Source organism: Anarrhichthys ocellatus, unplaced genomic scaffold, assembly GCF_004355925.1.
Source record: "Anarrhichthys ocellatus isolate YVR2014 unplaced genomic scaffold, GSC_Weel_1.0 scaffold19, whole genome shotgun sequence".
Lineage (NCBI taxonomy): Eukaryota > Metazoa > Chordata > Actinopteri > Perciformes > Anarhichadidae > Anarrhichthys > Anarrhichthys ocellatus.
This window is the reverse complement of record NW_022280049.1, coordinates 4,243,714-4,264,582: the sequence shown is the minus strand read 5'-3', so window position 1 is coordinate 4,264,582 and position 20,869 is coordinate 4,243,714. Positions and strand designations below refer to the sequence as shown.

The 20,869-nt window shown below is 44.2% G+C and overlaps 2 protein-coding genes across 13 annotated transcripts in view; both read right to left on the bottom strand.

Annotated features, from left to right (window-relative positions):
• afap1l1a (actin filament associated protein 1-like 1a) overlaps positions 1-1,823 on the bottom strand; it is a 24,104-nt gene extending 22,281 nt beyond the window's left edge. For all 3 annotated transcript variants that reach the window (XM_031857626.1, XM_031857627.1, XM_031857628.1), the window contains exon 1: positions 1,313-1,823. In XM_031857626.1, coding sequence (XP_031713486.1) covers positions 1,313-1,355 — 43 coding nt within the window. In that variant the 5' untranslated portion in view covers positions 1,356-1,823. The remainder of the gene's footprint in view (positions 1-1,312) is intronic.
• Positions 1,824-1,906: 83 nt separating this feature from the next.
• The window catches only part of ablim3 (actin binding LIM protein family, member 3), a 38,984-nt gene continuing 20,021 nt past the window's right edge, over positions 1,907-20,869 (bottom strand). Inside the window, exons 4-23 of one of the 10 annotated variants that reach the window (XM_031857630.1) lie at positions 18,969-19,084; positions 16,140-16,266; positions 15,858-15,951; positions 13,068-13,155; positions 12,885-12,943; positions 12,717-12,788; positions 11,109-11,270; positions 10,121-10,150; positions 9,849-9,975; positions 8,769-8,864; positions 8,440-8,490; positions 6,331-6,465; positions 6,053-6,123; positions 5,636-5,804; positions 4,512-4,541; positions 4,091-4,146; positions 3,819-3,885; positions 3,701-3,711; positions 3,500-3,580; positions 1,907-3,212 (exon numbers count right to left, since the gene is read on the bottom strand). In XM_031857630.1, coding sequence (XP_031713490.1) covers positions 3,099-3,212; positions 3,500-3,580; positions 3,701-3,711; positions 3,819-3,885; positions 4,091-4,146; positions 4,512-4,541; positions 5,636-5,804; positions 6,053-6,123; positions 6,331-6,465; positions 8,440-8,490; positions 8,769-8,864; positions 9,849-9,975; positions 10,121-10,150; positions 11,109-11,270; positions 12,717-12,788; positions 12,885-12,943; positions 13,068-13,155; positions 15,858-15,951; positions 16,140-16,266; positions 18,969-19,084 — 1,756 coding nt within the window. In that variant the 3' untranslated portion in view covers positions 1,907-3,098. The remainder of the gene's footprint in view (positions 3,213-3,499; positions 3,581-3,700; positions 3,712-3,818; positions 3,886-4,090; positions 4,147-4,511; positions 4,542-5,635; positions 5,805-6,052; positions 6,124-6,330; positions 6,466-8,439; positions 8,491-8,768; positions 8,865-9,848; positions 9,976-10,120; positions 10,151-11,108; positions 11,271-12,716; positions 12,789-12,884; positions 12,944-13,067; positions 13,156-15,857; positions 15,952-16,139; positions 16,267-18,968; positions 19,085-20,869) is intronic. The other 9 variants (XM_031857631.1, XM_031857632.1, XM_031857638.1 and 6 more) reach the window with 9 other exon arrangements.

Genomic DNA, 20,869 nt, shown 5'->3' with positions numbered 1-20,869 from the left:
ACACACACACACACACACACACACACACACACACACACACACACACAAGACCTAAAAAGACTTCCTACTTTGGATGCTTTGCAAAGCTACACACCAAACACACTGGTAACATGCACATACACTGACAAGGTGAGGACGGACGGCAAATTAGTCAATTATGGGCAGGCAGAAGTGACATAAAAAAAATGTTTTTCTTGAAGGCAAAGCGGCTGTTAAAAGGTACTGGAAAGAAAAATAATAAAGCACCATGTATGCGGTTTGTCCCATTTCCTTTCACCTCCATTAAGTTGGATGTTATAATCACTCTCACATGTTTACCTGCCTGGCGGCTGTCAACAAGTCTGTGAAAAGCACTCTTAAGCCTCTACAGCTCTAAAAGCGGAAACACGATTGGGCCACATCAGCTGAATTGTAAAAACACATCAAACTAACTTAAAGCAACTATGAACTGAAATCATAACTTCATGTTTGAAATGCTGGGTTGGGTCACCTTGCCCTGGTAATGCTGTTACTTCTAACATAACACAAGGGAGGCAAGTGTATTTGTTTTTAGTCACAATGTGGAAAAATGTTGTACTGTGCAGGGGGGGGGGCAACTGCACTCCTCCCAGAAGAAGAAAAACACACATGGGGCGGAAACACATGTTGTATTTCTTGCTACTCAACACAAAAAGCAGAGATTTCTATGGAGAATTCCCTGCTGGCGGTGTCCAATATCAAACAATGACAGCCATGACCACCTCATCTCCAAATGTCTCTCATCTCCACAGCCAGATATTTGACTTGACTCAGGATGAGTGAGCTTCACTCTCTACATCAACAATCAAACTTTGGATGAGCACTTGGTTCTCTGCCTCTCCAAGCAGAACAAAGCATCGTTATTTATGTTTAAAGTGCACCACCATTGTGTGTTAGATGTACAACAGGAGGGGGGGTCACAGGGAAAAGGAAACGTCTCAGACAAACTGATTGATGATTCTAAAGAATGGAAATGCACTATGACAACAAATTCAGTGCAAATGTTGCAGATATTTAAATAAAAATGTAACGATTAGATGAACGTTTTTCCAGCAATTGTCTCATATGTCTCAAATGTTAGGGAGCCTCAGTGAGGGTGCAGCAGTCATAGGTGTGAGGAAGAAGGAGGCATACAGACGTGGTAGGTGTGTTGGACGACCATACCGTTTTGACAGCCGCAAAAAAATGACCAATTAAGACATAACACAAACATGCACGTGTGAAATGCACCTTTGCAAAACCGCACAAAGTAACGCAAAACAAAGTATTCAGCACTTCGAGGAAGTAGACTTACATTTGCTGCCGTTTGTTTCCATTCCTCTTTTGACGCTGTCCATCTTAGAGTGAGTTGTTGAAATTTGAATGCGGGCCCATGAAGGAGTGAATGTGTGTGTGTGTGGAGCCACCGCTGACAGATACAGTCGGCACTCTACCGATCCGCTGGTCGGGAACCCAGAGGTGGTTTCTCCGCTGGGTCCTAGCGCCCGCTACACAATGAGCTGCCTTGTACAGCTCAGAGCTAAACAGGTGAAATGGTTCCTTAAGTTAATTAGGAGTGTGCTTATTCGCTTTAATGCCGGTGGGAAGCGTAATACAAGTCTGTACAGTAAATGTGAAAATTAGCAAGCTGTAGCCAGGTTAGCGGGTTAGCTTAAAGAAATACTGGAAACAATGAGACAAGGCTATGTCCAAACAAAATGAAATATACACCTAGCAGCATTCATAAAGCTCACTAATGTATAGCTTAATTTATAGTATACAAACATAAAAACATACATCATAGCGAATACGTCTTGTAATTCGTAAAAAAAAATGTCAAACAATTCCTTTAAAAAAGATTTACAAGTGGATGGTTCCTAACTCCAAATAACAAAAGAAAGAGACTGAATTAGTTTCAAGTTTAATTTTTAGTGACAAAATTAACAGTATTCAAAGGAAGTAAAGTCTTCAACAACCCTGGCTCTTTGTCAGTATGTGAAATACCTTGCAGAGTGTTTCATTGTGAGTGAATATAATCTCTGTAGCTACAAAATTATTGGATTATCATTCTTAAAGAGTATCAATAATTGTGAGTGTAAATGTATGGATGACTAGTGCTCATCCCAAAACATTTAGTCATCATTCTATTGCAATGAGCTGGAAAACATGGAGCAGGAGGACTGAATCTGTGTTTCCTTTATCTATTCAATCTACTGAATTGCACATTATTTTAGGTAACGATACAGCTGCACAGTGAACTGCATCTACTGGTGACCTTTAACTATTTAACCGGAACATTACATGGAAGTGATCTGCTAACCTGTATATCTGCATTCTCACTTTGGTTTTAATTTGCACACAAATCAACGCGGGTCACGCATACAATTGAAAAAAAAAAAAAGAAGTTGTGCCCACCTCCGATTGTTACATGTTTCATTCTATACGAGTGTAAACCAGAGGGACACAGTATTTCAGGTGACAGAGCCAAAACAGAGAACAGGTAAACAAAATGCATCCTTATAAACCAAAGCAAAGTGATGCTGTATGCTCACTCACTCCTTCTTCTCATCTAATCATTCTCACTGATAAAGTGTCATGAACGATATACAGTATCTACATTCTACTCATTAAGATTGCTGGTGCTGCACACTCATAACTAAGAGAGCATAACAAATAAGGCAAAGCCGAAATTCTCCTCTTTATGTTTTAGTACTGCGGCTCTGGTCACAGACATCCCACACATGTGGCCTTATAGCGGCGGCACAGTGATGCCTTCCCCCTGTCCCTTCAGGCTTAATAAAAGCACATCACTAATGTACTACACTCTCTATTGCTTACACATCACTCCAGCAAACTGCCACAGTTGCACTGACAGCCATGTAACAGTTTATCAGTCCATCTGTGCATGATGTCTCTGTGGCCTCCCCTCTGTATCTCTGGCGGGACCAGAGTTTGGTTGGTCATACGAGGAGATCTAGAACAGGTTCTCAGCGATGGCAGTGAAACTGAGCAGAAGTCTTAATATCTCTTTCTTCACCTCCGACAGTCCGCGAAGTCTCTCGCTCTGGTTATGGCAGCGTTCAACGGACGTCCATAACTTGTTAAAACAGTCGGGCCTGTTTCTTCATCTCGTTCCTCTTCCACAGAGCCAGCCGGTCAAAATCCTCCACAGTCATGCCAAACACTTGCAGGAACTCCTCTGGGGACAAGTGACGCTGAGAACACAAAGATATAGAGACGACACACAGTTATCACTTCATACCTGTACCCAAACAACACATTCCTACATACTATTAAGTAAATAATAAGTGAACATTTCAATGAATATATTGTTTTAAAACCTCAGAATATTCGACAGAGTTTGGTTGGGTTTTACAGAGTCTCTTCTGCTGCGGGCATAGCCTTTGTATTTCTAAAATCCTGGCTACACCGCTTGTTTTTAACTAGACCAGAGGCAACATATTCCCAGCACAGTTAGCCTGAGGGCCCATTCATAACTCACCTCCAGCCTGGCTCTGTCTGCATCTTTGGGCAGCCTGTTGCGGCCCCTAGTGGTGACAATGAGCGCCTCATAGGGGTAAATCTGCAGAGAGGAAGAGGCAGCGTGTGTCGTCAAACGTTGGACACTTAGTTACAACAACACTGGGAATATTCAACAACCCACATGGAATGAATTATTCAAGTGAGTCATTTAAAACCTTACCTTGTATTCTGCTGGGAGGGAAGAAATAAAATGAAGTCAGTACAGTAGAAAAAAAAAACATTAAATTAATTGCTTCACTCAAATAAGTGGTAGGTGTTTTAAATCCATATTAAATTACCTCTGCTTCCCCAATTGACCTCGCTGCCACTGTCATACTGGTACTGGTAGCAATCAGCACTCTGAGGCTGCAGGTGTAGAGAGGAACAGCGACTTAAACATATAGACATACTGGCATAGTTTTAGTCTGAGATATGTAAACATATACAATAAGATAAGGGAATAACAACAGCCCTAGCAATACAGATGCCGTATTAAAGATGTCAGACCCATCAAGCCTATATAATTAATACAGCTAATCACGGTGTTGTGTCTCGTGTACTGTGGCCTCACCCTCTGGATGCCGTTGCGTCCGTATCCTGGTAGCGAGGCGGACTTGCAAACAAAATCTAAAAAGAAAGCAGTAGTAAAATCAGTCAGTCAAGCCAACAGTTTCTTAAATTTCCTGTTATTTTCATGTAATTTGGAACTTTGGAAATCAGTGCCAGGTCAGTGCCAGAAGAGGGCGCTCCCGACTAACCCAAATAAATCCTACAGTTCCAGATGTGTGCACATAATACTGGAGCTTTGTTGATGTAAGGTCACTGAATGCAGCGCAAGCACCTCATTTATGATCCAATGCAAATCTTAATTCAAAATCTACACGTAAAAACAGTTACTATTTAAATACCCCTTTAAAAACCCAGAACTGAGGTGGTCTGCATGAAGCCGACATCATTTTGGAACAATTATGAAATATTATGGGCAAACTCACCACTATCAGCGCTGCACTGAGATCTTGGAGCTGAGGAATAAAGAGATCACATAGTCACATGACATCTCACTTATTGCACAAAAACACAAATGCTGCAGCAATTGTAATCTGCCCTGCTCTAAATTTGTATCATACTTTATCAAAAAAGAAAAAAGGAGCAAGTTGGTGGGTACCCATCAAGCCTTGGAAGGAACACAAAACATCAAAGGGGCAATAGAAATAGGCCAGGCAGGACTGAAGAAGGGGGTAAACAAAAAATGTAAAAACAACATACGAGCACAAAGACACACTGCACGCTCCACCGTCTAATCGCAAAACACAGCTTGTATGGTGACAAGCCTTTTGTTGTCTTTCAACCGGAGCCAACAGAGTCCCTTTCAGTTGTGTCCCCTCCCATCTGAGAAACAGCTTTAATGAGAGATTTTACTGCTCATAAATAAACCAGGATATGGGACACCAGCTGTGAGAGCGGGAGGGTGAGATAGGCACACAGATAGATGGATGGATAGACAGAGGGATGGAGAGTTATCCTGATGATAGAGAGAGAGAGAGAGAGAGAGAGGCAAGACAAGCAAGGCAGAGACAGAGCAGGGAACTGAAAAGAAGGAGGGGATCTATTAGGATGGTGATGGAGACAGACTGGTCTCTGAGTGTCCCAATACGCTGCATGACCAGTAAAGCTTGGTCCTTCCAAACACTAACTCTTCTGGTAGCTTCAGATCATCACATCTGGCACACCTGGTTGAACACTATTCTCTCCTTGAAATGTTCAGACTCAGTGCGATCAGATGTCCCCACAACAATGACAGGCCACATCTGCTGAACCTGTGGTAGGCCAGCAGCAGCAGCAGCAGCAGCAGCTGTTCAGCTGTCTTTCCATCTCTATAATGCCTGCAGCAGCCGTGACCCTCTCTGACCTGCAGCCACAACCTCACTGCCGTCACTCCAAACCAACAGCAACAGCAGATATTGAGGCTCATAAAAAGCCGTCGCGGCAGCAGCACATATGACCACACAGGGAGGTACAAAGACATGGCAGCACAGGCATGAACTTGCAGGAACAGAAAGAAGAAGAGACAAAGAGGGGGATGCATAGGGAGGGGGGTGGCAGGGCGGATCCTTACACCCGTTGACAGTGTTGTTGTATGCCGTGGTGCCGTAGCCTGTAGTGTTGAGTGTTTCCTTGCTCCCACTACGAGAATTCCTCGCACTGCCCCAGGGGTCGTTGTCATAGGAACCAGATCTTGCTTTCATCTCCTCCTTTAGGATCAACCTCCCGATGCCACTCCCGATCTGAGGGGGAGCGACGAAAGAGTCAGAAGAGGGAGAAGAAAAAAAAAAAAGGAAAGAGGCGTAAGAGAAAACTGCTAATTTAATGTACAGTGAATGCAAGATGGAGAGAGAAGCAAACGAATAACAGGAGGACGGTTAACAGGCACCATACCATAAGAAGTGCATTACTTATGGGTGTTTCTTAAGGAGGTGACTTTTCTTCAACCAAATGTTGAAGAAAGAGAGAAAGAAAATAACGACGCTCTTACTCTTTGAAGACTGTGACTCCAAGTCTCTTCATCTCCTCCCGTCGAGAAGCGTCTTCTCGGCACCCGATAGGCTGAGAGACAAAACAGATAAAAGAGATTCCCCTCACGTGTCCATAGAGCTCATTGTGGAACGCGGTGGGTGAGTGAATAAATACGACAACACAGTTACAAAAGGAACTGACTTCTATGTCTGTGTTCGGTCCAGTGGAAAATCAAAACAATACAGCTTACTACGCAGCTTGCCAGTCTAAACTCAGTGAAATGACCCTGTTTCGTACCCCTGGGGGAGCTGGTGTAAGGGTAGTAGTCAGACTCTGACTGCGTGTATGGCTCCGGAGAGTAGGTGGACAGTCTGGAGGATCTGAGGATGTCCTCGCTGGTCCTGCTTTTGGTGGCTGCGTCCACATGATTGTCTGTGAAAAGATGGATAGGTTAGGGGAGAAAAAAAAACAGACCGAACCACAGCAAGTGGGAATTATGTCAAAGAAATAGTTTGACATTTCGGGAAATATGTCTATGACTTTTTAATTCTAAGCTCAGCTGAGTTAACCGTCTCCCGGCTCCGGCTTCAAATTGAATACAGACATGAGAGAATGTGAATAAACTATTTCCCAAAATGTTAAACCATCCCTTTAAGGAGGGAAACGTGTACATGAATATCACAACGATTTACAGCCAGAGTACATTTACGCTTCATATTCACAGTCATTATATCCTGCTTTCCTGTCAGAGGAGATCCATATCTCAGCCAACAGCATGAAAAATCAAGAGAGTTCAGTTACTGCTCACACACACACACACACACACACGCAGATTGGACCTTCTGTCAGAGGAAGTATGGCTGTACAGAATTGACATGGGAGGGCAAATACAGAAAGAGAGAAACAGACCCACGCACACACGACAGACATATCTATCTACCGACTGCGAGTGAAACAGCGAGAGGAGAGAGGTACTTACAGTGGCAAGGTCACCGGAGAAAGTGAAGCAGAGGGTGGAGGGAAGTGAATAAAAGCGATTGGATGCAATAAAAAAAAGAGGTGAAAGGAAAAGGGACACATTATTGGAGCGTCCCCATCGGAGATGTGACAGTGTGAGAGCTTTGCTAGCAATACGGAGAACAGGGAAAAGGCCAACAAACAGGGATCTGATCTTTTTTTTTTTTATAGGTAGCAAACTGGTTAACTGAGTAGTACATAACAGGCCTTCAATGCACACAGCAACATCACGTGTGTCTGTTGAGGCTCTGGATATATGTCAATCCTGTTAAGTGCTGAAACAAGAGAGAATAAGAATCAATAGCTGTTAAGGAAGACATAAAGTATGAGAAGGATCAATGCGACTGAAGTGTGTGCAGATTTTCCATATTCTAACAAGCTCAAAGATTTTTTTAAATTGCCGTTTTCTTTTTTCTTCATAGGCAAACGTGTTGTGGGAACATCATGGCCTGCGATGTACTAATTATAACTGAGGAAACATATAGGGGTGGAAGTGTCTATACACGGGTCGACACAGTTAACCCCACGAATACCACCACGTACAGTACAGAAGAACATGCAGGACGACGAAGATCGAACCTATCCACTATCAAGAAGAGGTCTTAAGTCTTGTGATGGTCGCGATGTGTCAAGGATGGCGGAAGAGCTTTTCAGTTTAATGACTTGTAATAAAGGCGAAAAGATAGCATCTTGAGTTAACCGCGTTGCTGTGTTACTTGACAGCATAGATCCGCACAATTAAGAAATAAGACTTCCCTCTCACATACTCACATGTGTTTTCCTCCAAAAAACAGCTGTCCCTGCATTCAAACCGTTACAGTTACAGCAACCCTTCCTTAAATCACACACTGACCACTGGTTAACTAGGCGATACTGAGTCTCCAAACAAACATAAATTCCAGTTATAATACATTTCTTTTCCCCCCCCCCACTGTGCTTTGTTCCACTGTTCTGTTCTATTCTGGTGACTTGTGTGTCCTCAGAGTCCCATGTACTCAACACTTGTCACGCCTGAGCAACCTTCCCTTCATTCAGGGTCTCTTCCAGCCCCATTTGCAGACAAGAACCTGTCCTGCTGCGGGGAGCTGCACGCAGGAGCAGGCACGTGTTAGTGGCATGCACATTAAAGCGTTGCTCATAGGCATTCAGCCAATTATAAATGCAATGCGTCTAATTGATCTTTATCTTCAATTTTGTGCATTGTGAAGCGCAGAGTCAATCTTTTGGTTATTGGTGGCTTCATTCTCGACGACGACCGGAGCATCAATATTAATCACTCATTAATAACATCAATAGGTCAGTAAAAACATCTACACCGAGTACTCAAACACAGCATAACTAAACTGACAGCAGGACAGGCAGTCTAAGGCGTGGCTAACTGCACTGTACCCGTTCTCGTATAGATGGGAGGCTTCTTGTAGATGTTGGGGTCCCCTGTGGCTGAGGAGAGAAAGAGGAGATGGAGAGGTGAAACGTGGAGGAGTGAAGGAGGCGAGGATGTGAGTTTCTGTCGGGGTGATCGGAAGGGGGACGAGGTGGAGGTACGAAGGGGATGGTGGTTAAAATTGGTTCAAAATACGACTTGGTCACATTTTCCACAAACTCTGGTTCCCGAACTTAAAATGAAGGATTTGCACCAGGGAATGATGAAATCTTCCCCATGGGGTAAAACATCTATGAGATTGTGAGTAGTGCGATGAGGAGATGGGGAATCCTACCTGGTACATGAAAATGTTTAGGGGGCTGGTTTGTGGTGGGTGTGCTTGACCGCCCCTCTTGGCCGTAACAAGGTGAACTCCTGCCACTCTCAGAGCCTGCAGCCAGCCACAGCCAATCACAGCAAAGGAAACATGAGAATGAAGGAAGGCCTCAACGCAAGTCTCATCCATGCAGATGAAAACCAAACAGCGTTCATTCAAATTACAAAGGGACACTGGATAACTATTCCACTTGTGTAGTGACAGAGGTTGTTGACTTGTCTTCCTGTGACAGTAATTGCAGTGTCAATGCACAGGTGTAAGAGTCGAATGAAATGACAGCCAAGGAGCAACTGCAGCATATGAGATAGTCAGACAACTATTTTGGAGTGCAGTGAAAGAGATTCTGCCCTAAGGCGGCAAATCTGTTTATCTTTTGTCACCACAGAAATTCCATGTTGGCTTATTTGTTAATATATAAGAGTGGTGATGACATGCAAATGGGAATGACAGGCAATTTGATCTCTCTTAAAGGAATAATTCAACATTTTGGGGGAAAAAACGTTTATTTGTTTCCTTGCTGAGCGTTAGATGAGAAGACACTCTCATGTCTGTACGCTGAATGTGAAGTTTACCAGAAGTCAGTTAGCTTAACTTAGCATAAAGACTGGAAACTGGGAAATAGCTAACCTTTCCACAATTCGTTCAAAAACCGAAGTAAGTAAAAACGTTAATTTGCCGTTTTATAAGGTGCTTGGTGGGGGATGAATTATTGGCCATGAAGCAGTAACTCACCGAAGCTCCACTCTTTATGCAAAGCTAAGCTAAGCTAACTGACTGTTGGCTGTATCTGCACACTGAACCGACACACATAAGAGCGGTATCGACCCTCATATCTCAACATGAGCAAGAGAGCAAATAGGAAATACTCCCCAAAAATGTTGAACGACTCCTTTAAACGAGTCAACTTTAGTAGAATCATTCCCAAAACTAAGTTCATTAAGTTCTGCATGATTGACTTCATGACAAAAAATCTGCATGCTGATATCAAACTCTGAGAGTATAAGCAGACAACTTGGGAGTGAATACCATCTGACTCACCAGGGTAGGCATAGTGCTGCGGAGAGCGAGGCATGATGGGTGACATGCCTTGACGACTGTACGTCGGCGAGTCAATATAACCTGGACTGGAGCACCGCCTCTGCTTTATATCCAGGCTGTCGTAGTCCTGACGAGAGAGAGGAGACGAGGTAGAGGTGAAAAAAAAAGAGCAAGCGGGCAACGAGGAGACAAATAACTTACTGACAGGTCAAAGTGAGAACAGTTCACTTGTTTAAACTCGTCTCATGTGCTCTGCTAGGAAGAATGCTTACCTGAGAATAGGGAGAGAGTGTCCCGAGTGACTGGAGAATCAGTGGAGAGAGAAGAGTGAGCATTTATAATGTAGCAATGTGCTGAAACCAAAACAATATATCATGTATCATGTATTTACAGGACCACAAGGAAAGACCAGACAGTCTTTTCAAATTCAATCTGTATGCTTTGTTTTATCCCACATGGGTGACTGGTGGGGTTTTCTGCATGGGGCAAAGTGATGACTATAAGCCACATCGTGTTTGTTTAATATAATTAAATGTCAGTTAAAGGAATAGTTTGGCATTTTTGGGATCTGAGCATATTGGTATTCCTGCGAAGTTAGATGAGAAGATGGATACCACTCTAATTAACTATTCATATCTCTCTTGTTTTATTCATACACAAGCCGAGATGTAAAAATATCAAGCTGTGGTTGGTTTGAACTAATTCTTGGTTTGGCTTGGTTTGTGAGCTTTAGAGGTGCTGTTAGGTAGATTTATTAAACTTTGGACAGAGCCAGGCTAGCTGTCTCCCTCTGTTTCAATAGGCTTTATGCTAATCTTAGCTAATTGCCTGTTTTCTCATCTAACTGAGTGTATTTCCCAAAATGTCAAACTATTCCTTTGTGGAAAGACATTTACCAGAAACTGATACGACTGTAGGTTGTAAAATAAACCAATACGTTTCACTGAAAGTTCCCAGGTTTTAAAAATAAGTTTGGTCCAAAAATAGTTCTTATCTGTATGTTAAAAAAAAAAAAATCCTCCTTGTAAGTAAAAAAACAAAAATCTAATTTCCAATTTCTGAATCACACAAAATCCATTTAAATTTTTTTTGAAAAAAAAAAAGAAGTAAATAATGATCCCTATAAATACTATATGAGTTGTAATGAAGACACACTTATCAGTAAAACTCAATTTAAAAACCAAACAAAGTGTTTCTCCTGAATACAGACCGACGATGAGACCAAAGCTAAGTTTGGCCTGGAGTGTGTGGCAGTAGTACCTCCCCATAGCTGTAAGTTTCTAGCCTGTCATCAGAGGTGTATCTGTGGTACGGCTGGTATGAGGAGGATATGAGGTTTGGCTGTTGGACCTCGTATATGGCCTTGACCTTTGGCAGGGCAGCTAGGTCCTTATAATCTAGGAACTGAGTCTTCACTCTGGCCTGGAGAGAGGACACACACATACACCCACCAAAGACAGAGACAACAGCAACAAGACCCAACATCAACCACATGGACAATGCACAGTAACACAGTAGAATGGAAACTGCACCAGTGACGCACCGGTGAGCCGATCATGCAGGGGTGAGAGGGGTGAAAAACAGCTGATGAAGCACATGCAAGCTTGCGCATGTACATGTGTGTGCGTGCTCATCAAAAGTACACATGTACACTGCAGAACCTGACAGCAGTGTAAGGTGTTGACCTTCAGGTGCTCAGCATGTGTAAGAAAGAGAGAGAGAGGAGACAGTATGTTCGACAAGCGTGCTTACACTGCACTTCTCCCTCATCCATCACCTTAAACAGAAAGGTTATTGATTGTGAGACAAGTGCAGTTTGGGGCAGGGCTGAGCAGAGAGCGGTGACTCTTGCTTGCATGCAGACATCCCTTAACGTGCAAATCCTGCCGACATGCAGCAGCACTCAGCAGACTGCCAAGCAGCACAGTTGGACACCGTTCCATATGGCTGAAGGCTCGTTTTCAAATGGAACTGGTCCAACTCTGCAAAGCACAAAGTGACAACCTTCACATAAACCTGGTAGGTTCACCAACTCGCCTCTCTCTCTCTGTATACAATATAGAGGACTGATTTGGTGACTCGCACATTAAAACCTGTTTAGGTGTCTAGTTAAGAAACTGGGATGAATTTACTTGAAATATGAAATTCTTTGAAATGTCTCGGTTACATTTAACTGTTTCTTTCAAATTTAATCTCACTGTAATGTGGCTTGACTTTTGGGAATACCTGCTTTGTAACCTAGAGAGTTCACACTCATGCGAGTGGCTCTGTGAGGTATGTACTGTAGGTACAGTAGGTACAGCGGTACTGTGAGGTAAAGTTTCATGGCCATTTATCGAATAATTTTTTTGACATTTCACTCAAGATGAAAACTGTCAACCTCCTGGAGGCTCTACAGAAACGTCAGGGGATCACGAAAGGTGGTAGGATACATTACCTTGGGCCCATAAATGTCTTTATAAAAAATTGCTCCAATACATCTTGTTAATATATTTCACTTGATGTTTGAGAACGCTGACCTGCTGGTGGCGCTTATTGGAAACTCAAGGGTTCATCCCCTGGGGACCATGAATGCCGGGGGAACATTTTATGCCATCCATCGTAGCCACAAGGCTAATATGTTTTAGTTTTTCTTCCAAATTCATCCTCGTTTTAAACAACCAAGATAATTTCCTCACTTTGTAACTCCTGCCACATCACTAGGACACAGACAAGCGAACAGGCCGAGGGAGTGAGGTCGACGCTTTACCATTCAAGCCTGTGGGTATAGTGCTTGTGTTTCCGGTGTGGAAATTGTGCTTTTAGGGTAAGCTCGGGGGCGTTGGCAGCTGTAAATGACTTAAAGCTTCGAAGTTATAGGCTACTTACGCATATAACCCTACTGGGAGAGCCTATGGAGGAGCCCGGTGGAGAGATGGAGGCCTCCGACAGACGTCTATGCTGTGAGGTACAAACAGACAAAGGAATAAAAGAAGAGGGTGAGGAAATGACAATTTTCCTTTTATCTTTCCATTTTCATTTCAAACTCTCTCTCACCCTGAGTCTCCTCTCTGCCCTCGCTGCCTGCTTGCATAATGGGTGCCACACCTCACATCCTGAAGAAGAGCGAGAGAAGAAGAGAAGACAGATTGGCGCTGGGTGCTCGCACATTCCACGCGACCGTCTGGGCAAGTGCTCTGTGTGTGTGTGTGTGCGCAATGTGTCGGTGTCGAGTTTCACCTGTCAGGTACATTTCCTCTCCCTCTTTGAACATCGTGTTACAGCGGGAGCATCGAGCACAGGTCGGATGGTAGTGTTTCCCTCCCGCCTGTGAGGAGGAGAGGAAGAGGAGGGAAGAAGCAGAAGATGTGTGTCTGAACATAAATGATCATAAAGAGTTTCTCAGAGTGAGGGGCTAATCTACAAATGAGCAGGTCATTACCGCCATGTTTTCTCCTGTACATCACCTGACCACCAATATGCCACTATCATAATGTGCTGAGACATTGTTGCATGGCCTGTAGTTCATCATCAGCATACAGATATCTCATGATATCCACCACCCATTATCCTCCATATCATAATTAGAGCAAAGATCCCTGTAGGTAAGTCACATGAAGTGTTGGAGTGTGTGTGTGTGTGTGTGTACGAGATAGAGAGACAGAGGGAAGTAGGTGGCCATGTAAGTGAAGGACACAAGAGTGGGATACATGTCCTTGGACGTACAAAGCGTCCCGGGGGGAAACATCCGAACAGGCGAAATGGACAAATGAAATGATGCAGTGCGATGTCACCGTGCTGGCTCCGTCCATTAATGCAGTCCAGTTCACGGTCCCCTGATGTTCCCCAAATGTGTCTCCATGTGGGCCGGCGGCTGAGGTGTGGCCCCGTCCCGTCCCCTCTGACACGCCATTAAGAGAATTTATATTTATAGAAGCACCACTGACATGTGGCCGGTGTCGAGGAGACCTGAACTGTTTCACCCGAACACGCCTATAGCTTGAGTGTTTGAGTGTGTGTGTGTGTGTGTGTGGTGGGGTATTATGTCATTTTGTGCTGCATTGACTGTTTCCCCCTTTTTATTAAACTGATTGTATCTGAGAGGCATTTGAACCGATCCCTGCTCTCCTTGTCTGTCTCAGGTTACTCTGAAAGGAAAGCCAGGAGACAATGCAGCATTTAGGCCCCGAGCTTTCCGAGCAACGGGGCGCTTACCCTCTCTGGCCGTATGGTATCAGTTCAGAAACTGCTGTTTCCATTTCTAATGAGGCCCCCATTCTCTCCGGTGGCATTTATAGGCTACTATATTTATTGGCGAGCTGAAACACAGAGGAAGGAAGGAAACGGAGAGAAGTGAAACCAAAGAAAGGAGGCTTTATGTTCCTCTTTCTTCCGCTTCCTGTCTTTATTTCTCCCCTTCTCCATCCATTCTAAACTATTCATTAAAACTAACAACCACTGGCTCTGGGAAGTTGGACTGAAGAGGGGCTCTGTGGACCACAAACACAGATCAGTCTGGGTTTTCAATGAAGGAGACTCCACCAACATCATAATGAAATGTTATTTTACTTACAGGTAAGTAGATCATTTATTATAATTAACTATAATTAAAATGTGTTGACTTTTTGTTTTACAACAGAAACCATGGTGCTACTTTCTGGCTTTTCTTTCAGTTGGATTCAGAGACAAGCTTTTGATTTAAGTCATGTAAAAAACATGTTACGTTGCTTGCACAGCTTGCTCCGATATACTTTGTTTAGCAAGAGTCCTCATTTCCCAGAATCTCTATATAATTGAGGTTGTGAGTGCAAAGTTAGCTAAACCAATAGAGTCACAATGGACACATTTTTTGGAAATATAATAGGTTGATATACCCTCATTTTCCTTTAACTTTTTGTTGGCATTTTACTAAGATTTCTTTACAAAAACTAAAACAAAATTAAAATCAGGGGCCACATTGCCAAACACCCAGATGGAAAGCATCTGTTATAGATATCCTAAATGACAACTGTATGTTTGGGGAGGTATTTCTTGGAATCTTCGTCGTCATATCAGTCCTTAAAGATGCAAATCATTATGAAATTTAAAATTTGACAGGAGAGAGAAACAAATGTGCACACAGAAATGATCAGAGAGCGAGAGAGAGAGAGAGAGAGAGAGAGAGAGAGGAGAATCATAGATAAAGGCTGACATGTCCCCATATCTATAAATAGCCCAGAGAGGCTGACAGTCAGGAACAAAACACTTTACATTAGCCAAACTGACAAGCAAAGGAGCACAGGGACAACAAGGCCCTGTGTGTGTGTGTGTGTGTGTGTGTGTGTGTGTGTATGTGCATGTGTCCGACAAAGTTGTGTTCCCTTTCCTTAGGCCGCGACAGACAAGAGCCACCCTCCAGAGACTCCAAAACATTTAATTAGCATGTGCACATGATCACTTTCATTATTTTCCCTTCACCTCTGTCTTCCTCTGTCCGCCTCAGCTCCTTCTCCTCTGCTCACCTCTCGCCACTGTTGACTCCACTCCTCCATCTCTTTGTAAAAGTGCTTCAGCGTAAGAGCACGCAAAGCACACATTTCTATCACTGCCGAATTTGCCGTCTGGGTCTTTCCTCCTTCCCTCTTTTCCCTTTGCTCTTTACCCTCTGATCTTTTTATAACTCCCTTTCTCTCTCAACCCCTTAGACGAAGTTATGATTCAATCTAGCTTTTTGCCTCCTGTTAGCGCAGGTTATAGGCTTCCAAAAGTAAATGTGAGAAAGTGGATGTGCACTAATGTATGACCGGGCACTGCAGCTGAAGTTGTTTGGTTGAGTAGAGCAGCACAACATTTTTATCAGCCGCCAATCTTAAGTCGCTCACTCCCTAAAGCACAGCGGGGCTTAAACGGAGACGAGGATAAAACGCAACTGCTCAACTGCGATAACGCCGATTGCACTCCCAATTTGGATTTCTGTGTCGCTGCAGAATTCTGCCCGGCTGGAAATCTCTGTTAGCGACGTCTCGCATTGAAACCTGGTCCCGTTCTCACCTCCAGAACCCTTCCACTGATGTATCTGCTGCAGGTCTCACATTTCACCCCGTACTGGGCGTGGTAATCTGCCTCACAGTATGGCACTCCATCCCTGCAACATGGGAGAATAAAAAAAGGAAAAAAACGCTGTAGCGTGTTAAATGCACACAGCGTAGCCTCGAGAGCTGGGGAGCAACTGGATATAAAAAAGAATCCAGTGTGTCCACTTGTACGTCTCATCTGAGCGAGACGTGACAATCACATACTCTGAAATGTTGAGGTTTCTTCCTACACACTCACTTGCTGATGTACTCTCCCGTGAGGACCATGTTGCAGGTCCGACATCTGAAGCAGCTGACGTGCCACTGCTTCTCCAAAGCCAGGAGGGACTGACCCTGCTTGATCTCGGCTCTACACCCAGCACAGTCTGTGAAAAGGTTAGCGGCGAGAGAGGAGAGAAAGGAGGAGGGCAAAGGAGGAAGAGGGAAGGATGGGAGAAAAGAAGTGGAGAGAGGAGAGAATTAAAGGAAGAGACAAAGTGAGTCAGGGTTTAATTGTGCATCTTTAAATACCCACTGTGCTTGTGAGTGTAGTTTTCTACCCATTTGGCACAGCCACCTTCTTAATCAATAGCCGTACTAATGCGGGATATTGCAGAGCTGTGAGGCTTGTTCTCTCAACTGTAAGCACTGTTAAACATGATTAAAAGCCGGCAGGAAGCAAGAATCACTGAAATAGCCTCAGGGCCAAACCAGGTGCATAAACCCCCCCTCTCACATGAGACATGTATGAGACTCTGCCTGTTTCTCTCTCTCACGCCAAAACCAGCACGCTGTATACCAGCAGACTGCAATAATTCCGGTTAGGACGCCACAGCAAGTGTTATTGACCACTACTACCAGGGAAAGAGAGAAGCAGGACAGCGCAGAGACTATAAATGATGCATGGCTGCAGAGGGAGAAAAAGCTAAAAAAAAAAGAAGCTCCATTTGTTTCCATTTGGAAGACTGTTGGCCGAGGGTTAACCTTTTCTGACCTGGTCTACTGCCCCCTGAGAGACGCCTGGAGTCACAGGGGACCGCTCCACTCTGCCCTGTCGGCCAAGGCAAACTGCGTTTCGCAGTCAAAGAGACTGCAGTGTACTGAGTTGGGTTTCTGCAGTCCAAATAAATCTCAACTGTCACTTGGTGGCGATAGTGCTGAGTCTATACAGGGCCCGGGATTCCAGCCCCAGGCAGTGGCCGCGCACAGCTGATGTTCCTCTGAGTCACGGTACAGTTTCCTTTCTATAGCCAACAAATTAAAGTGGTATCGAACGTCTAAAAATGTGGGTACCAGAGCTTGTGACATGAAATAGTTATAGACGAAGAAATTCACACGAAGTGACAGAAAAAGAAAACTGCCTCTGCCTCTGTTTTCATCAGAAAACAACATTTCTTACTTTCCATGTTGCCCATGTTGACCCAGACTGCTTTGGATTGCTGGTTAATCACTAATGACTAGTTTTGATATGAGTGTGTTTATCTTTTAGATGCTTCATGATTTTATCTTCAGCTGTCTCCTAACGAGTACAGGCTGTGTACAGTAATCAGGGCTTTCCACAAGAATAAGGAGCCAGAAGTAAAAAGTAGCCAGCTAGGGGGGTCCATACCCTCTTTGAGAAGAATGTTGGCTATAAAAGTCTAAATTTGGACTCTGGCCCATTTTAATGCCACTATTCCATCATATACACTGATCTCAACTACTACATATTTAAATGAGTTTGCCTTCCCGATTATTGTGAAGGAGATTTAGGCTTCTGCTGCCTTTTAGCTCAGTCTGTAAATAGCTATTAAGCATTTTGGGTGGCATGTTCCTCTCCCTTTCCCCCTCTACTGAAATACTGCACACCTAAGTACTCTCTCTCAGTCACATCACTGGTCTAATGGCTCTGAAACAGCTGTCGGCACAAATCTACACACAAAGACGGGTGGAGTTTTCTTTTTCATCAGGTAGTTACCGAAAATAAAGACATTGATTTGGTGAAACTATTATACAGGAAGATTCTGATCAACACTATTTTAGCAATAATGATCTAAGATGTCTGACTTTATACATGGTCACATAGGTAAGTAATTAATGTTGAAAAGGTTGACAAGTACAGTCGGAACTGAGGCTACGATGAGTCCTGGTAACCCAATGTTTCCATCACAAAAAAAGCAGAATATTGAGTTATAACCGACCAGTATGGCATGAGTAGAGGTCTGTATGGTTATACTGTAGCAGCCTGAAATCATTTTTAGGATTTTTAATGAAGTTAAACACAGTGAACGGCCGTGCATAACAGCACCGTGCCCTGACGCGGCAGTTCTCAGAGGCTGCGGATTTATCGTGTGGTCAGTTATTGCTTTCTGAGCCTTTTCTCCTAAAAATAATCATTTTGTCCTGGCTAAATGGTTGCACACGGAGTATATATTTGCATTCTTAGATGATAGAGGAACAGGCTGTAAAAGACAGTGCATTACATTTAGTGTCTGCACTCTGTGCCCCGTCTCATACACTGCCTCCTCATAAGACGGAGTGATGAACAGGTACCTGGGGAGCCGTTTGGATTTCATTCTCCTGAATGGAGCGATCTGGGGAGGACAGTTATTCACTGCCGCTCCGCCATCTGTTATTGCTGCACAGCCAGTGAGCGGCAGCCTGCTGTCTGTGTGCCACACTTAACAAATGATTCACTATCAATCACTATTGCTCTGATGTGGCATCCTAATTTATCGTTTACCTGCTTTATTCTGAAAGGGTTAGGGGCGGGCACTCTTCCCACATATACCTGTCTGACAACACACATTATATATGCATATACTGTACTTATGTAGGAATGTGTGCCAGGTGTACAGTGACCAACATAAAATCCTCTATTCTCTGCATGTTCAGTGTTGACAGTAATGAATGAATGATGTGTCTGTTTGCGTGGCATAATTCTCAGCTGGCGGATCAGCGCGACAGGTCGGACCACTGATTCGACAGACACTCGATTAGCTAAATGAGCTAAATGGGCCTCGTGGACACATCGCATTAGACTCGGCTCGCTGTAGCGCCTGGTGGCCCCTAAACAGAGAGGACAGAGCGAGGCGGCCGCTGGACTTACGGCTGGGCCCGTGGATCTTGATCGGTTCATTTGGCTTGACGAGTGTGCGGGAGCACTGCTGGCACACGCAGTCCTTTCCGCTGAACGTCACTCTGTCTCCGATGGGGAAGGGTTTACTGAAGAGGACAAGATAATGGAAAGAGAGAGAGAGAGAGAATTAGAAAACAAGCATACACAATAGGAGATTAAAAAATAAATTAAAAAAAAGTGATTCTGTGTGTTTTACATTACACCCCGCGTGCACGCAGGGGAAATAACAAATGGGTGTTGGCAGAAACATGATTGGGTGACAGACAGGCCGTAATCCTGCTGACACAAGCTAAATACAGTCCGACATCCTCTATGAACCTGAAAATACATTTCCAACCAGTTGAGGCGACGGGTTAATAGGACGTTGATTGTTGCGTGAGCACCTGGCTGCTCTGTGATTAAAGAGGCGATAATGTGATGCTGCCACGGGCTTCTAAAAGGGGAAACTGGCTCCGTCAGGGAGAATGAAAACTTATTAGGGGGACTGTGCGGAGTGCATACTGATCTCAACCGCCTCTTTCCCTCTCAAATTGTCCGCCCAGTTCGCTCTGCCCTCACTCCCTCCCAACACAGCTGGTTCCACCAGGTCACAGTCTCCACAGTTTCTGAAGATTAGGAAGAGTGAATACACGCACGAGCAAACAAGCGGGGCATACACGACAGCAGAACAGCGGCTGTGAAATTTAATTTACAGCATCGTGATGCGCCGTTTTGTCTCTCTTTCCTCTTCTGTGGCATTTTTTTTTGGTGGAGACAGATTGATTTCTTTATGACTGGGGAGGATGTGGAGAATGAATGGGGGGCCTAAAAGGCTTAGGGAAGGCTGTTTAAAAGACATAGACGGAAGTAATCCTTTCACTCCCCCGCCGAAGCCTGGAGCCGGGGCCAGGACCCAGAGGGAGGCTGGAGTCTCCAGCGGAGCTCAAAGTCTGCACACACGAGCGTAGTGTACATCCATGTACGCACTTAGAGATGTCCAGAGGCAAGCAAGTGTAAAGGCTTGTGCAACATGTACACGCAGCTGTTGAGGTTGTGAGCCCCAGAAAGTGTGTTTCTCGTGAGCTATTTTACAATTGTGGCTGTCTAAATATGTGTTTGTGTGTGTGTGTGTGTGTGTGTGAGGGGGGGACTGACACGTACAGTAGTCAAGGTTTGCTCCTTTGTGCTTTTATATTATTCAAAGCAGGCCAACATCCTCACATACAACAGAAAGGACCGACACGTGAGCAGAACAGATGAGCCAGCAGAGACGTTTCATCCCCCGAACTACAAAACAAAGGCCCTGGTAAATACTTAAAGGGATACAAGTCTATGAAAACCGATGAAGGGTACAGTTCACTTAGGGTTCATTTTAATTTCACCCTCCAGTTGATGCCGAGGTTAACCATCTGTTCAAGCTAAACGGAGAAGTCTGTATTTTACACAGGAATCCTGTTTTCCAGGTTTGTGTCTGTATCCACTTTTAAACATGACAGGCTGAATCGTGCATGTGCGAGCACCCACCCTCAGATATCCCAGTCTATAGTCAAAGAAATGCTGCGATTGTGCAGAAGAGTGTGTTACTCTGCAGTTGACCTTGTCTTTACCTGTGTGTTGCTCTCACTCCCCCAAGACACTCTTGCCTTGTCAGCCTTTCTCAGCGCTTTAAAAATTTACTCTGTTTACATATTTAATGCATGTTTTTTTTTTCTTTTTTCCTAAACTGGCCACAGAAGTAAAGCTATTTCTGGCTTCAGCGATATGCCCTCTGGCTTTGATCACCGCCTCTTTATTAAAAAAGATCAGCACGGAACGGGGAAACTTGCAATCTGCTTTCGTTAGAGCCGAGGCCGGGGGATGACAAAGATAAAAGAGAGGGATGATGATGACAT